Raw genomic sequence first — 17264 nt, 5'->3', positions numbered from 1 at the left:
AAGTTAAATGTTGTCTACTACCAATTTAAGAATAAATGAGTTTCATTTAGGTAATAAAGACGCACACCCAAGTGATTTAATACGATTTTAATAGGTAATTCCGGACCTAAATACCACGGATGAACAACTCTTATAATTATGAAATACAATATACGTAATATAGGGAAATAATAAGGTGACAGACATATAACACGCATATTTGCATTTATGCTTATTCTTTATATTTACAACGATAAGGCCACGCACAAACACAGCTTTCGTTATATAGGCACAAAAGATGAAGGTTTTAATATTTTCCTCATTTTCAAATGAATGCGTCTCGATGCGAATTTACGAGCGGAGCTTTTTCCGCAGGTTGACGGCGCTGTCAAACTCGCAGTTCACCGCGCTGATGCTGTCCACGCTCGGCTGACTGTCCACCTTCTGGTGTGTGTGTGATAGGGGGAACGTCTCCGAACGAGACATCTTTCCTCTGCCGATGTCTGAGCCGGAGGGGAAGTCTAGCACCGTTCTCATAAATTCTGGGGCAGTGAACCTTCGCAGTAACCGCGTTCCCAGTCCGGTGAAGCCGGGCGGACGCGATGGGATTTTCTCCGGTGCGATCTCGTCCCGGTGAGAGAGCAGCTTGTCTTGGCGGCCGTACTGGGGGATACTCGGGCGCTTCTGAAACTCTCTTCTTCCCGAGAAAGTGGAGTTCTGCTTGTCGTTAGGGTATAGTTTCAGGCTGTTGTCTGCTGGCTCCAGGGATTGCTTGATTTCCATTAATGGGACTTGGGACACACCTACTAATTTGTCAGTATCATTTGTTAGAGATGCGTTTTCCTGTATCTTGGAAGTGAGAGCTTGCTCGTCCTGCAGTGATCCCCTCTTTATTGTTATTGCAGTTTGGGTTCCGTTCGACATGTCATCTTGAAATGACTGTTTTCTGCAGGACAGGAACTCCATGTTGAATGACTTTGCCTTACCCCATGTTGGAGTCACCTCTTGTGGATCATCCCTCTTCTTGACGTCCTTACAAAGTTCTGGAGTGTGGTCCAGCGTTTTAGCCCCTCTCGAGTCAATCACCTTACTGTCCCTACTGAAGAGCCTCTGTAGCTGATTGGTCTGGGTTTGGTCCATTTTCTCGGGGGACCGCTGAGCTCGGAGGCGTCTCGGCGGCCCATTGCCCTCCCCCACCCGCAGCTGCCGTTGAAACATGGCTGGAAGGTGCTCGTCACATTTGCTGTGGAATTGCCTGGAGAACCTTTCCAGGACCTGCTTGGGGAGTCGGTTGGGTCGACGAACCCCACCTCCTTGGTCCTCTGTAGCCAAGATCTTCTTCCCAGGGCCGTGCAGGGCCAGGATACATTGGTTGTGCCCGAAGAAGTCTGCGACTTCAAGTGCCGAGTGGCCAGCCAAGTTGGTGCGGTCAAGCCGTAGACCTAACCTCTTGAAGGCCCGGACAAGGAACTCCAGCACCTGGCTGTGACCGGCACAGGCGGCGTACATCAGAGCGCTGTTGCCCCAGGTGTCGGTAATTTCAGGGTCGGCGTTGTACTGGACCAAGAGCTTGACGGCATCCAGGTGGCCCAGCTCACAGGTCAGGCTCAGGGCGGTCCGGCCATGTTCATCCTGGCAGTTGACATCTGCCCCCTTTTCCAGCAGCAGATGCGTGAACTTGACCCGTGCGGCTGGGTCCGGGAGACACACGGCATACATCAGCAGCGTGCGGTTGTTCTCTGTTTTGGAGTTGATGATGCGCCCATCCAGGGCGTCCAGGACGAAGCGTGCCAGGTGAGCCTTGCCGCTGTGCATGGCGTCCAGGAACGTTTTGGTGCCCGATCCCTGGCACAGGTCTTTGGGCCGGAGCATGGTTGGAGCTATTGGGGATGAAGCTCGGCTATTTGTTTCTGTGAATCAGAGGAGGCGGCTCACACTGTTCCCCCAGCGCTGAGAGCGGTGATATCAAGCTCCCGATGAGCCTGGGAGGGCTTGGCTTTTTATACCGTCCTCGTCTCCCCACGCCCTCTCTGTGTTGCCAAGGAAACGGACATCTGAGGGCCGTGATGCTGCTGCAGCATCCATTCAGAGATACCTCTCCGGCTCTCCATCAGGAGGGAGTACATGCTGCTCGTAGCAAAATAATTAGTCCAGGAGAAAAACAATCTGTGTTTTTCATGTCCACAGGTAAACGCCGTTACCACCGAGAAGCACTTCAAGCCACAGCTTTCCCTGTCGATATCCTTCCACCATATTTGTACTAAAACACTCGCACCTGCTCTGTTTACAATCTGAGTTTGCCGCTAATTCCGGCTGCTTGGGAAAAGACCTGTTGTTTGGCCTGGTAGATGCGCACAGCAGCGTCACGTAAATAATAGATTAATGTGGCAGCAAACGGCATAAAATGCAGTGTGGGGAAATTGAGAGAGAGGAGAAAAGATGCTGGCGATGAGACTGTTTTGAAGACATTTATGAGTTAGTCACCTGTGACAGTCTTTATCGTTGGGAGTCCGGCCGCAACCCACCCCCCCCCACCCCCCTTGGTGTGCTAAGTGACGGTCAGGTGGGTGTGAGGCTCAACTTCATCACACCCTGCAGACATCAGGACTCAGACCCTCTAAACATTCCCTCAGCTTCACTTCACATTATTTCTCCCAAGATATAGCAGCTGCATAATGTAGCAACAGATCCCATAACAGGCTGACGTCTCCCTCACTCGGGACAGCGTGTGTTCTGTTTTGTGGAGGTTTGCTTGTGGCCCTCAGATAGAGGGTCATTTTGGAGGGGTGCATCTCCATTATATACTCTCAGTGCTGTGGCCTTGAGTGCTGATGGAGGCAAATCGCAGGCATTTCATTTAATTTCAGATGCTGCAGCACAGGGCACTGTAACCTTTTCTATTCAACGCTTCTATCAGCCTGCGGTTTAGGAATTTATTTGGCTCAGCCCTGGGACTGGATAGTTCTCTCTTATGAGTCAGCTGTTAATAGCATATTTATTTACCAGAGCACGACAACCAGCCTTAAAACATGACAAACAGCACATGGCATAGAAAGTAGACAGAACTCTGCCAAAGGAAACTATGTAAGCACTTGAGCTGCAGACAGTGTAAGTCAGTCCCTGGGTTTGTGGACTTTTCCCAATCTGAATTGCTAATATAAAACACAGCTAGTGAAAGGTATTGCCAAGGCCTTGTCACAGCACCTAGGTGAGAACAAACACGTCCACAGGGGGGTGACTTAATTACCGCTCTCCACCTGGTCCAGGACATCGGGCACCGTGTTACTGTCCTGGGAGAGCTTTCCAATCTTCCCCCCGGAGATATATCATCCCAAACACATGTGCACACAGACGCTTTGAGCATACTTAAAAACTTCCCATTTATATACTTGGTATTTACAAACAGTCTGAAATATAATCAGATTAAATTGAGCTTCGACTGTATGGAGTGCTAGAAATTGCACGGCATGTATGAGGCAGTGAATGGAGCCTGATCTTCGGCTGATCTTGTTCAGGAAGAAGTTGGGCTATAAAAGCAGATATGAGGCATGTAAAATTGTACCACCCAATCCTATCCTTGTTAGTCTACATTCACCTGGCCTACCATCCCATACACAGCCTTTGAGTCTAACATCTAAATCTTTTTTTGTATAACTGAAGAAAGGGCTTCTACAGATATAGTGGTTGACTAAATAAATAAGAACAGGACCAAAAACAAGAACAACAGGAACAACAAAAGCAACAGCACCCCACCCCAGCCACCTGTCAACACCATGAGCTTCAAATCACTGTCAAGTAAGTGTAGATGACATTCTGTAATGCTCTTGGAAACACTGCAGGCCTAGGGCCTCGGGATAGAGTGATCTTAAAAGATTTTTCTCCCTGTGTTTTGTTCTGCCCTCGCAAAGATCAGATAGACAGGTTTAGCATTATGCCTTTTGTTTACATCTCATTGCCCATGCCATCTGCATACAGTAAATCAAAAATATTAAACCAGATCTGGCGCTATGAGGTTCAGCTATGACTAAAACTCGAAAAACGGGGGCTCATAGACAGAGGTAGACGTTTCAGGTCCAGAAAGTAAAAATCCAGACCAGGATTTTGTTTCAACCAACCAAATGAGTACTATATGAATGTTACTCTACATGCTGAGTTGGTTGGTTGAAACAAAATCTTGGTCTGGAATTTTTACATTTTTTGAAATGGAAGCTGATGGATGGATGGATGGATGGAGTTGAAATGTCTACCTCTGCTCATAGATCTAAATTTTAAACTGACAAATTAAAGGGGGGCTTGGAGATAAGACAACAGCAGAGCTGCATAGCATAATCCCTCTTATCTGGTATTAAGGGAAGTGCTCTCAGCCCTAGGCTGCTATTTAAGGTGCCCGGCCATCCAGAGATAGACCGCAGCAGGCCACTGTGTGCTCCAGCGGTCTGGCCCCACTTCACCTCCTCTGTTCATTCACTCGCTTTTTCCAGGGCAAGATAATCAGCACCTGAAGACAGCTTTCACTCCGCGGCACCTTCCAGCTCTCATCCCGCTCCTATTTTGAACATCGTGATAAAGCCCGCGATTAATCCTGCCTGCGCAGACGAAGGCAGCTGGACCAAAGGGGCCTGCAAGTGATGCGTAAGGCTCCAGTTTATCACAGCAAAGACCGGCTAAATTGATTTTCCCCTGAAAGTATCATCTGAGGCAGATTAGTATTTGTGGATTCCTTGCGAATGCATGGTTCTTGCTCGTGCTGAGAAAACAGATGCTTATAAATATGTCAACTTACATGTTGGCTGTGTTAGGGAAAAAAAGATGAGACACATCTGCAGATGTGGATGAGTGTCTCAAACGGAGACAATATCCCTGCCAATTCACACAACCCATGCTCCATGCACCTTCAACTTCAAAACAGCCAGTTGTTGTAAAGTGCCCACGTAGTAAAGCAAAAAAATCCAAAACATATAGAAAATGTAATATGAACACAAGGTATGATGTGCAACGTGTGCCAATTAAGTCTTGGTACCAATGTTAATTTAACAGGACAATTCGAATCTAGAATCCACCAAAGAACCAGGGCTGACATGACTGATATATACGAAAGTGACAGGCGAAAATCGAACTCTCTCACCCACCTTGAAATAAACCACACCCACGAAAGCAAGCACTACTTATCACATCAGCCGAGCCCGACCATAAGGGCAGAGGCCGCAGTTTCCACTGCATTAATTACTGCACTGCTCTTGAGAGGCCAGCCCATTGTGCAATGGAGCAGAGCGATCACACTTTGTGAGGAATACTCACACTCCTGATCATTATTTGGAATTATTATCTGTTGGTCTGACATGGCACTGGACACACATGAGCGCTACAGCGATGTTTTCCTTCAGAAGCATCTCCTTCTTGTCGGTATCGTGTCTTCTGATCGGACACGCGGTCACAACAGCTTGGGTTCGGCTGCCGTTTCACACTCTGTCATCGCAGGAAACGAGAGCTGCTGGCAAGTTGTGATAACGTCGGTCACCCTGAGGCTCTTTTCAGGTCAGACCAAATCGGAATAACCTTCTCAAAAAGCAAGACGTCTTTGCCAATAAGTAAAATGGCAGCAGGTCATCGTAAGTGTCAGGCAGACCCGTGAAGGAAAGTGATAGCAAAGACATATGACTGGCTTTTACGTGACACACAGCACCAGGGAGCCCTTTGTCTTAAAGGGGATGAAAGTGACACACGGGGCCAGGGAGCTGTTTGCCTTAAAGGGGATGAGAAAGAGTTGCATTTGATGGTAAAAGCTGAGAGATTGTGTAGACGTGGGTGAGACATTGGAGCTAAGAGAGACATCTGGTTGACAAACAGACAGCCCCTGCTGGCTGCTAGCACCTCCAAGGGAGCTGAAGGGTCGGTGGGGGGGGGCTGGTTGCTGGGAGCTCCAGGCCATCGGAAGCAGAAGACAACTTGCTGGAAGCCATCCATCACCATGACATCCAGCTGCTCAGAAGATCACCCACCTCCTAGGTCTCTTTGCCTCTAGGTGGGTGAGGGGGAAACCCTTAAAATTCTAGCTTCTCACTCTGCCTGTAATTATGAACCTTGGCATCCACATCATCACCGGTGGTTAATTAAGGGCTTGCATTTCCCATCACAATTTTGAGGGCCTAATTTCTGCTTTTGTCTTGACGGCCTTCAGACAACCAAACATTAGAGCTACTAGTCAATATGCTGAGCCACTCCTTATCATCAGGCTGCGGCTTAGGGTAGTGAGGACTTTGCAGAGAAAGGACTTGAACGAATGTGTGACAGGCTCTTATTTTTCATGGATTTTTTCAAAGAAAAAAAGTCTTTTGAACTTTCAAAACATTATCCTTCAGATGATACCGTCTCATATTCGAATAAATATCACACCTGAATGAGCTGATTCCCAGTTATGAAATCCACATTTATCACAAATCTGTATTGTTTAAGTTGGCTACTGCAATAGTAAGTTATTGTATAAGAAATCGCCAATTTTAAGGAGACAAAAAGCTTCTGACCCTCTGAGCAAACTGCTTTGTCTGTGTAGCCCAGAGACAGGCTTGATTTCACACAAAGTATAATACGTGGATCTATTATGTGTTTAAATAATTTGCTGAATTAGTCCTGCACAGAGTTAAAAATACCACAAACAACTTGAGGATTTAAAAGCTTAATAAATAGTGTCTGGATCCTATCTGAGGCACAGTGCCCACTTGGTTACCATAAATACAGGCCGGCGCAGATCGCGTTCCATCTGAGAGGAGACATGCTGTTCAGCTCGACTTTCAAAGACGCTACGCAAAGGGCACTATAAAACTTATCTCAAACCTTGGATAGCAATGAAGTGGCAGTGACGTTGCAGTTAGACCCAGACAAGTGCATGTGATACATCACTGGCATAAGAGTCACTGTGTGATAACACCCATAATCGCTTGAGTATATGTATGGTCCAGTAGGAGCCACCATGTCACCACCATGCTTATAGAAGAGCACTGCAATCATTCTGAATCAGCAAACGACAGTCGAGTGGCGGCACCCAGGTGGATTATGGGTAAGTTCACAGAACACAGTCACTGCAATTCAACCGCATTAAAAAATTTGGGATGGATGACGTTGCTTATCCACATCATAGCAGCTCTGAAAGCCTCACGCAAACCCTCTGTATTGTGTGTCACAAGCCAGAAGAACATGGGACACAAGTGGAACATTCTGTGCACAGCCTATAATGAATAAATCGTTTATGTGTTCTCAGTGCTTCTTATTGGTGATTTCTGTGTAATTGGAGAGCAATTTTTGCCCAACGAAACATCTATAAATCTTACTCCGCATTCTGTGTGGAACACCCAGTTTTGAGATGCGCAGCCTTTGTCTTGATAGCCTCAAACTGTCAAATGCAAACTAAGGGTTTCACTCATTGCTTCTCAACAACCTTCTGAAATGTCAGCTTCTCTTAGGAGGCTTCATACCCCAGGCAACAGAGACTCGTGAGTAAATTTAGATGTATGTCCTCTAGCTCCATATGGAGAACTAAAACATTTTTTATTATAAACATTTATTAGAGCCAGCCAATCTTTAGACAAGATATACATCATTAGGTAGCAGAGATGATTTTTAATACATTATCTGGTCACATCAAGAGTGCCTTGACATTTTGCCTTTTGTCTAAGTTTATCACATTACACAGTGCAAATTTTTACAAATTGGACAGTTAATATAACAGCAAGTGCAGCAGGCTCGGTGTGGGTGGATCGATATGTCAGTCCGCATGTGAATCACAGCCTTGACTCAAAACAGGGAGCAAAAACAGGGACAGATGCAGGGGTACACAGATGCAGACAGGAAATTCTACCCCTGAAATTGAGGGTAGACTCTTTTACAGACCTATGTACACACACACACAGAAAATATGATATAAATCTAAAAATTCTTCACATTTTGCTATTAAAATGTCTTCTAAGCAAACACCCATATCCAGAGTGATAAAATACAGGTAAATGTATTTAAGGCAAAGAGAATTTAAGGCTGCATTATGCTCTAGCATTAGTAAATTTAGGCAAGGTGGCTGCTGGGCTGGAGCTGTCCGCTGAGGGAATTCTGAATGCTTAACATTCTGAATGTTGAAAATTCTGTCAAGCAAAATATCATGACTTTGTATCAGTTTTACCAAAAAATCTAAAAAGCCCCAGATCACAGCTCACTTTAAGGCCCACTGAGAAAAGTCCTAGATGATAAAAATAAGAAGAAGATGGAACGATTCTCTTTTTACACCCACATGCAGAGACAGGCCGATGGGGCCCAACCGTTCAACTATCAGCTTTGGCCTGATGGAAATTCCCCCCTGTTTTCTGGGATGTGCCAAGAGGCAGAGACAGTAGCCAGAAGGGTCTCCGCTCCATCTCCTCCTTGACAGCCCTGATCTGTCAGCCCTCTTCCTGTGCTTGCAAGTGACAGCTCAATAAATTGGACAATTGGATAACAAATGTGTTTCTTATTTCCAGGAAGACGTGGGTCTGGAACAGGACATGTGTAGGAAAACAAGAAGATTAAGAAGGTGTGTGTTCCAGTGCACTTGAGAAGCAGACACCACAGACATGACCAAGCAGCTTGTATTGTCTGGAGTCTCAGAATAGCAGGTGCATCTTAGGTGCCCCCCCCCCCCCTTACCAGAGTATAATTCAAGGACGCATTAATATTTGAAGAGAGAAGCTGACCAGGGAGCACCCGGTTGGCACACCGCAGCCTTCAGTCCTGATACTAAGGCTGTGATGTTTCAAAACAAGACCCTGAACTTAAAACTCCGCCTCAAACCTATAATCTGTCTCCTAATGAGCCCTGATATATGGAAAAGTGTTAGGATAAGCTGACAGCCTCCATTACCAGTGTCTTATTGAGCGCCAGTGTCAGGCCAATGTCCCTGACAGATACTGATAAAGACAGTCAGGATTTGGCAAACATTATTGTCACTTGTTAATTTAACCAAGTAGCACGAAGCAGTTTGTTGTATCTGTTGTAGGTATTTTACTCATCATTTAAAAACTGCTTTAAATTTACCACGTATCATTCTTACATATGCGTGAAAAGTATTAATATAGGCTAAAGAGGTGGTTTCCCTAAGCTAGACATGTAAGGAATGTTAACTGAAGTGTGTGGGCATGCATGAGTGTGTTTGACTTAGTGTACATTGATTAGACGTAGGGGCTGGATGTTAAAGTGGCCAGGCAGATATGGGAGAGGTGTCATTTATCCTTAAATGGACACTAACAGGAACAGACATCTCGGCCTTAAAAGGAACATCACTCTCCATCAGTGCCTTAGTTGCTTCCAAATTTGGAGCTTGCTCTCCCTTTATAAAGTGCAGACCAGTGTACAATTCCCACACATCAAGCCACTTTGCTTCTAGGTTCAGTCTCCTGACTTTGTGCTCGCCGTGCTTCAACAATGGGTGACACTATCATGGCTGAGTTTGGCAAAGCTGCTCCATACCTGAGAAAATCCGACAAGGAGCGCTTGGAAGCCCAGACCAGGCCATTTGACATCAAGACCGAGTGTTTTGTGGTGGACGAAAAGGAGGAATATGTCAAGGGGCAGATCACCAGCAAGGAGGCCGGCAAGGTGACCGTGAAAAGAGAAGATGGGACGACCGTCACTGTCAAAGACACAGATGTGCACCCTCAGAATCCGCCGAAGTTTGACAAAATTGAAGATATGGCCATGTTCACCTTCCTGCATGAGCCTGCCGTGCTGTTTAACCTCAAAGAGCGTTATGCAGCTTGGATGATCTATACCTACTCTGGGCTGTTCTGTGTTACTGTTAACCCCTATAAGTGGTTGCCAGTGTATGACCAGGAGGTTGTTAATGCCTACCGGGGGAAGAAGAGATCGGAGGCTCCCCCGCACATCTACTCCATTTCTGACAACGCCTATCAATACATGCTGACAGATCGTGAGAACCAATCTGTCCTTATCACCGGAGAATCCGGGGCAGGGAAGACTGTCAACACCAAAAGAGTCATCCAATATTTTGCCAGCATTGCTGCTGTAGGTGGTGGCGGCAAGAAGGATGCAAACAAAGGTACGCTGGAAGACCAGATAATCCAGGCTAATCCAGCTCTGGAGGCTTTTGGCAATGCTAAGACTTTGAGGAATGACAATTCCTCTCGTTTTGGTAAATTCATCCGCATTCATTTTGGAGTAAGTGGAAAATTGTCTTCTGCTGACATTGAGACGTATTTACTTGAGAAGTCTCGTGTCACCTTCCAGCTCAAAGCTGAAAGGAACTATCACATTTTTTACCAAATTTTATCCAATAAAAAGCCAGAGCTGCTGGATATGCTACTGATCACCAACAACCCTTATGATTATGCCTATGTCTCTCAAGGAGAAGTAACTGTTGCGTCCATCGATGACGGAGAGGAACTGGTTGCTACTGATAATGCTTTTGATGTACTTGGTTTCACAAGTGAGGAGAAGGTCGGTGTTTACAAGCTGACCGGTGCAATCATGCATTATGGCAACATGAAGTTCAAGAATAAGCAACGTGAAGAACAGGCTGAGCCTGATGGAACAGAATCTGCTGACAAGTCAGCCTATCTGATGGGACTAAATTCAGCTGACTTATTGAAGGGTTTGTGCCACCCTAGGGTCAAGGTTGGCAATGAATATGTTACCAAGGGTCAAAGTATGTCACAGGTCTACTACTCTATTGGTGCACTGTCTAAGTCAGTGTATGAGAAGATGTTCAACTGGATGGTGGTGAGAATCAACCAATCTCTTGAGACTAAGCAGCAGCGCCAGTACTTCATTGGTGTGCTGGACATTGCAGGATTTGAGATCTTTGACTTTAACAGCTTTGAGCAACTCTGTATCAACTTCACCAATGAAAAACTGCAACAGTTTTTCAACCATCATATGTTTGTGCTTGAGCAAGAGGAGTACAAGAAAGAGGGGATTGATTGGGAATTCATTGATTTTGGCATGGACTTGCAGGCCTGCATTGAACTAATTGAAAAGCCCCTTGGGATTATGTCTATTCTAGAGGAAGAATGTATGTTTCCAAAGGCCACAGATCAAACTTTCAAGTCTAAGCTCTATGACAACCATTTAGGAAAATCAAACATATTCCAGAAACCACGGACAGTGAAGGGCGGCCCAGAGGCACACTTTGCCCTTGTCCATTATGCAGGAACTGTAGATTACAACATTACAGGCTGGCTGGTGAAGAACAAAGACCCACTGAATGAAACTGTAGTGGGGCTTTACCAGAAGTCTTCCCTCAAACTCCTTAGTCATCTGTTCTCCAGCTATGCAGCAGCTGATGGGGCAGAGAAATCTAGCAAAGGGGCAAAGAAAAAGGGGTCATCTTTCCAAACTGTGTCAGCACTACACAGGGAAAATCTTAACAAGCTGATGACGAATCTGAAGACGACTCACCCGCACTTTGTACGTTGTCTGATTCCTAATGAAAGGAAAACACCCGGAATTATGGAGAATTGCCTTGTCATGCACCAGCTGCGGTGTAATGGTGTGCTCGAGGGCATCAGAATCTGCAGAAAGGGTTTTCCCAACAGAGTCGTCTATGGAGACTTCAAACAGAGATACCGTATCCTGAATGCTTCCGCAATTCCCGAGGGCCAGTTTATTGACAGCAAGAAGGGTACGGAGAAACTCCTTGGATCTTTGGACATCGATCACACACAGTATCGCTTTGGAAACACTAAGGTATTCTTTAAAGCTGGTCTGTTGGGTACACTAGAAGAAATGAGAGATGAACAGCTCGCTCGCATCATCACAAGGATCCAGGCTAACTCCCGTGGTTTGCTCATGAGGGAAGAGTTCAAAAAGCTTGTGGAACGCAGGGATGCACTGATGGTTATTCAGTGGAACCTTCGTTCCTTCCTTGGTGTAAAAAACTGGCCGTGGATGAAACTGTACTTCAAGATAAAGCCACTTCTGAAGAGTGCAGAATCGGAGAAAGAGATGGCCAACATGAAAGATGAGTTCAATAAACTAAAGGAGGCCCTAGATAAATCTGACGGCAGGCGAAAAGAGCTGGAGGAAAAGATGGTCTCACTACTGCAGGAGAAAAATGATCTGCTTCTCCAACTGCAGTCTGAACAGGACACGCTTACTGATGCAGAGGAGCGCTGTGAGCAGCTGATCAAAAGCAAGATCCAGTTGGAAGCCAAAGTAAAGGAAATCACAGAACGAATGGAGGAGGAGGAGGAAATGAATGCAGAACTCACAGCCAAGAAACGCAAGCTGGAAGATGAGTGTGCAGAGTTAAAGAAGGACATTGATGATTTAGAACTAACACTGGCCAAGGTAGAAAAGGAGAAACATGCCACGGAAAATAAGGTAAAAAACCTAACTGAAGAGATGGCCTCTCAAGAGGAGAACATTATGAAGCTTACAAAAGAGAAGAAAGCTTTACAAGAGGCGCACCAGCAAACACTGGATGACCTACAAAGTGAAGAGGACAAGGTCAACTCATTGACTAAGGCTAAAGTTAAGCTTGAGCAACAAGTGGATGATCTTGAAGGCTCCTTGGAACAAGAAAAAAAGGTCAGGATGGATTTGGAGCGTGCCAAGAGAAAGCTTGAGGGGGATCTTAAGTTGACTCAAGAAAATGTGATGGACTTGGAAAATGACAAACAACAACTAGAAGAAAAACTCAAGAAAAAAGACTTTGAGATTAGTAACCTGAGCAGCAAGATTGAGGATGAACAAATGGTTAGTATCCAGTTACAGAAGAAAATGAAAGAGAGTCAGGCACGCATTGAGGAGCTTGAAGAGGAACTAGATGCCGAACGAGCAACACGTGCTAAAGTAGAGAAGCAGAGGTCTGACCTATCCCGCGAACTAGAAGATATCAGTGAACGTCTCGAAGAAGCTGGAGGTGCCACATCTGCTCAAGTGGAGCTCAACAAGAAGCGAGAGGCAGAGTTTCAGAAGCTTCGCAGAGACTTAGAAGAGGCCACACTCCAGCATGAGACCACTACAGCTGCCCTGCGTAAGAAGCATGCTGATAGCATGGCTGAGCTGGGAGAGCAGATCGATAACCTCCAGCGTGTGAAGCAGAAACTGGAGAAAGAGAAAGGCGAGCTCAAGCTGGAACTCGACGACTTAGCCTCCAACATGGAGAATATAGTGAAGTCCAAATGTAACCTTGAAAAAATGTGTCGCACCCTGGAAGACCAAATGAATGAATATAAGGCTAGAACTGAAGAAAACCAACGATCCATCAATGACTTAACTACTCAGAGGGCCAAACTGCTGACAGAAAATGGAGAGCTCAGTCGGCAGCTGGAGGAGAGAGAGTGTCTGATCTCCCAGCTTACGCGGGGGAAGAGTTCCTCCACGCAGCAGACGGAAGACTTACGTAGGCAGCTGGAGGAAGAGGTTAAAGCCAAAAATGCACTAGCTCATGCGGTGCAGTCAGCCCGCCATGACTGTGACCTGCTCAGGGAGCAATATGAAGAGGAGCAGGAGGCAAAGGCAGAGCTACAAAGGGCTCTATCCAAAGCTAATAGTGAAGTATCCACATGGAGGGCTAAGTATGAAACAGATGGTATCCAGAGAACCGAGGAGCTAGAAGAAGCTAAGAAAAAGCTGGCTCAAAGGCTACAGGAAGCAGAGGAGGCTGTGGAAGCAGTGAATGCAAAGTGCTCCTCCCTTGAAAAGACCAAACATCGCCTGCAAAATGAGATCGAGGACCTCATGCTGGACCTTGAGCGCTCCAATGCGGCATCTGCAGCCCTCGACAAGAAGCAGAGGTCCTTCGACAAGGTCATGGCAGAGTGGAAGCAGAAATATGAAGAATCTCAGTGTGAGCTGGAGGCATCTCAGAAGGAGGCCCGCACTCTTAGCACTGAGCTTTTCAAACTGAAGAATGCGTATGAGGAAGCACTTGACCAGTTAGAGACAATTAAGAGAGAAAACAAGAACTTACAGGAGGAGATCTCTGACCTGACTGACCAGCTTGGGGATGGAGCGAAGAATGTTCACGAGCTGGAGAAGATCAGAAAGCAGCTAGAACAGGAGAAGGCTGAGCTGCAGTCCGCTCTCGAGGAAGCAGAGGGCTCTCTAGAGCATGAAGAGAGTAAGATCCTTCGTGCCCAGCTGGAGTTCAACCAGGTAAAAGCAGAAATTGAACGTAAACTCTCTGAAAAGGATGAGGAGATGGAACAAGCTAAAAGAAACTATCAGCGCATGGTGGAGTCCTTGCAGACATCCCTTGAATCTGAAACGAGAAGTCGTAACGAGACCCTGAGAATCAAAAAGAAGATGGAGGGAGATCTCAATGAAATGGAGATACAACTGAGCCAGGCTAACAGACAAGCCGCAGAAGCCCAAAAGCAGCTCAAATGTGTCCAGTCGTACCTGAAAGATGCCCAGCTACAGCTGGATGATTCTGTACGAGGTAACGAGGAGCTAAAAGAGAATGTTGCCATCTTGGAGCGTAGAAACAACCTCATACAAGCAGAGCTAGAGGAGCTGCGCGCTGTAGTGGAACAGACAGAAAGGGGGCGAAAGTTAGCTGAGCAAGAGCTTACAGAGGCCGCAGAGAGAATGCAACTCCTTCACTCTCAGAACACCAGCCTGATCAACCAGAAAAAGAAGACGGAGGGGGACCTCATGCAGCTGCAGACCGAGGTGGAGGAAGCGGTGCAGGAGAGCCGCAATGCAGAAGAGAAGGCCAAAAAGGCCATCACAGATGCTGCCATGATGGCAGAGGAGCTAAAGAAAGAGCAGGATACCAGTGCTCACCTGGAGCGCATGAAGAAAAATATGGAGCAGACCATTAAGGACCTGCAGCACCGTCTGGATGAGGCCGAGCAGATCGCTATGAAAGGAGGGAAGAAGCAAGTCCAGAAAATGGAAGCCCGGCTACGGGAACTTGAGAGTGAGCTGGAGGCAGAGCAGAAGCGTGGGATAGAGTCCATGAAGGGAGTGCGCAAGTATGAGAGGCGCATCAAGGAGCTGACCTATCAGACAGAAGAGGACCGCAAGAACATGGCACGGCTCCAAGACCTGGTGGACAAGCTGCAGCTTAAGGTCAAGGCCTACAAGCGATCCACTGAAGAGACAGAGGAGCTGGCCAATGCCAACCTGGCCAAGTTTCGCAAGCTACAGCATGAACTGGAGGAAGCAGAGGAGAGGGCAGACATTGCCGAGTCTCAAGTGAACAAGCTCCGTGCCAAGACCAGAGAAACACCTGGCAAGAAATCACTCGATGACTGACGGGCTTTTAGCAGCTAAGCTATTCCTGAGTTTGCATGCGTACCCAATTCTGTCGCATTATCCCAGTATTTTACAGAAATTCTTGATATTAAATTTAAATGTATTCAGCTATTCACTAACAAAACTCCATAAATATCCTTGTTATTAGGTATTCAGCAGTTTATACAGCACCCAACACTTCCCTGCTCTAAAATACAAAATAATTTGAAATGTTCTATTTTACCTGTTTTCACCATAAAAATCGGATGACACTCATCACTGACTATTACTTGACGAGGCAACCTGCTGCTGTTTCAGTCTCCACTATCTCTTGGCATGCTATTTCACATGCAGGGCTTCCCTGACAACAATTGCTGTAGCATCCGTCCAACCCTTGGAGGATAAGCTAAATTGTTTTCAGGAAACTGAAGATAAGTGATGCAACTGGAAATTGATACATCAGGGACTGGAATAATGGAACTGAAGCGTTAGTTACATTTCAATAAAAGGCAGCTGATTAAATGTACATGCAGCACATTGCACTGGAAGGGCAGATGCTCAGAATATTATTCTTTGGTTTTGTCACACCCGTCACAGCAAATATGAAAATTCTGTGTGCAAATTTAGAAAAGATAAGATATAGTATCGGGGGATTCCTTACACTCTCCTGCCTTAGAGAATCGCAGTTATAATGTATGTTTATCCATGAAATAAAAGTGAAACTTTACAGGACGTGAAAACATAAAACACACTGAGCAAGCTGAGGTTTCAGTTACATGAAGAAAGCGTGACATTCAGGGTTGGAAAATGTGGGTTTTTTAAAGCACAAATATGGAAAAGTAATAAAACACCATCAAAAAACAAGTCTGACTGGTCATGGGTCTTCTGTGCCTGAAAAATGACTTCTTTAAATAATATATTCATTGTAATCTCTCGAAATTGTTTTTTGGAACCAGGGAGCAGAATTAAAGATTTAATTTGTGCCTTCATTCTCCTTTAATCCTCCTGTCATTCTCCTCCCACAGTTCCACTTCTGTATAGCCCTAAATTGCTCTTGCTGGAATAGCAACCACGTTCACCGGTGATGCACAATGTAACCTAAACAAGACGCTTTGGCCTGCTGTGACAAATGAGAGTAATGCTGTGCTCATACTCAAATAAAATCCGGGCAAAGGGTGAAACTGTCGATACACAGAGCAGGAAGCACTCACATCAGGCTTGAAGGAAAAATAGAAGAGCCTTGGTCATCGAGCACTGAGAAAAATAACCTCACACCTGCGATCATAATATTAAGGGGCTGGCTGTTGTTTTTCCACAACCAAAACATCTAGCATTTCTAGCACTGTCACAAACTGACCTTGAGTTTACACAGTGTCATGAGAACAAGGAACAGCCAATGAGAAATTAGCACATGCGTAGGAAACAAAGAAATGAAAAGCCCCATAATGACAGAGGAACAGGTAAAAGAATGAAACTGTAAAGAAAAGAACTGTAAACACACCGAATGAAAAGCAATGAATCATAGTGTAATGTATTACACTCGTCATGGGATCTTCCTGAAAGCTGTCATTTTCACCAGTGTTTTCACACCACTCTCAGTATCTACTCGGTTGTCTTTTGTGACATCATTCCTGAATCGTCCTTTTTGAGATGGACAAGGAAAAGTGAGGAGTTTTAAAAGCCCTGCTTTCACTCTCTGTGTTAGTCCATTGGTTTTTCAACCTTTTCGGACTCGTTTTAAAAATAACCGAGTTCGGCCGTTGCGGGGAAATTACTAGGCAACGCTATTTCCAGATGGCACCGGGAGGTGGGGGAGAGAAAGGCTTTCATTGGCTGGGCAGCCTTGACGAGAAGCACTCAAGCGGACAGAGCTGCCTCACAAACACGGACGCGTTAAAATTCAAGAGGCTGTGGAGGAGCCCTGAGGGCTCGGGGGGGGGGGCAGGGAGGCAGAGCTCGGTTCCACTGCCACTGTCTGATTCTCTGCATCTGTGGGAGGTTTGGGGAGGACAGAATCAGTAACTAACATCCCCGCCATGTCCTCTTTGGCTCTGGACTCCATC

General features: G+C 45.9%; 1 protein-coding gene and 1 pseudogene across 1 annotated transcript; one reads left to right on the top strand and one right to left on the bottom strand.

Moving 5' to 3' along the window:
• Positions 1–32: 32 nt before the first annotated feature.
• Positions 33–1944, bottom strand: LOC111838885 (uncharacterized). The gene has a single exon (XM_023802312.2). It carries the CDS (start codon positions 1849–1851, stop codon positions 331–333), a length of 1521 nt encoding a protein of 506 aa, XP_023658080.1. The 5' UTR covers positions 1852–1944; the 3' UTR covers positions 33–330.
• A 7388-nt stretch (positions 1945–9332) lies between these two features.
• LOC111838876 (myosin-6 pseudogene) lies at positions 9333–16065 on the top strand (annotated as a pseudogene).
• Positions 16066–17264: the final 1199 nt, after the last annotated feature.

The sequence above is a fragment of the Paramormyrops kingsleyae genome, chromosome 14, assembly GCF_048594095.1.
Source record: "Paramormyrops kingsleyae isolate MSU_618 chromosome 14, PKINGS_0.4, whole genome shotgun sequence".
Lineage (NCBI taxonomy): Eukaryota > Metazoa > Chordata > Actinopteri > Osteoglossiformes > Mormyridae > Paramormyrops > Paramormyrops kingsleyae.
The sequence above is the reverse complement of the archived record's forward strand: the minus strand, read 5'-3'. Positions and strand labels throughout refer to the sequence as shown.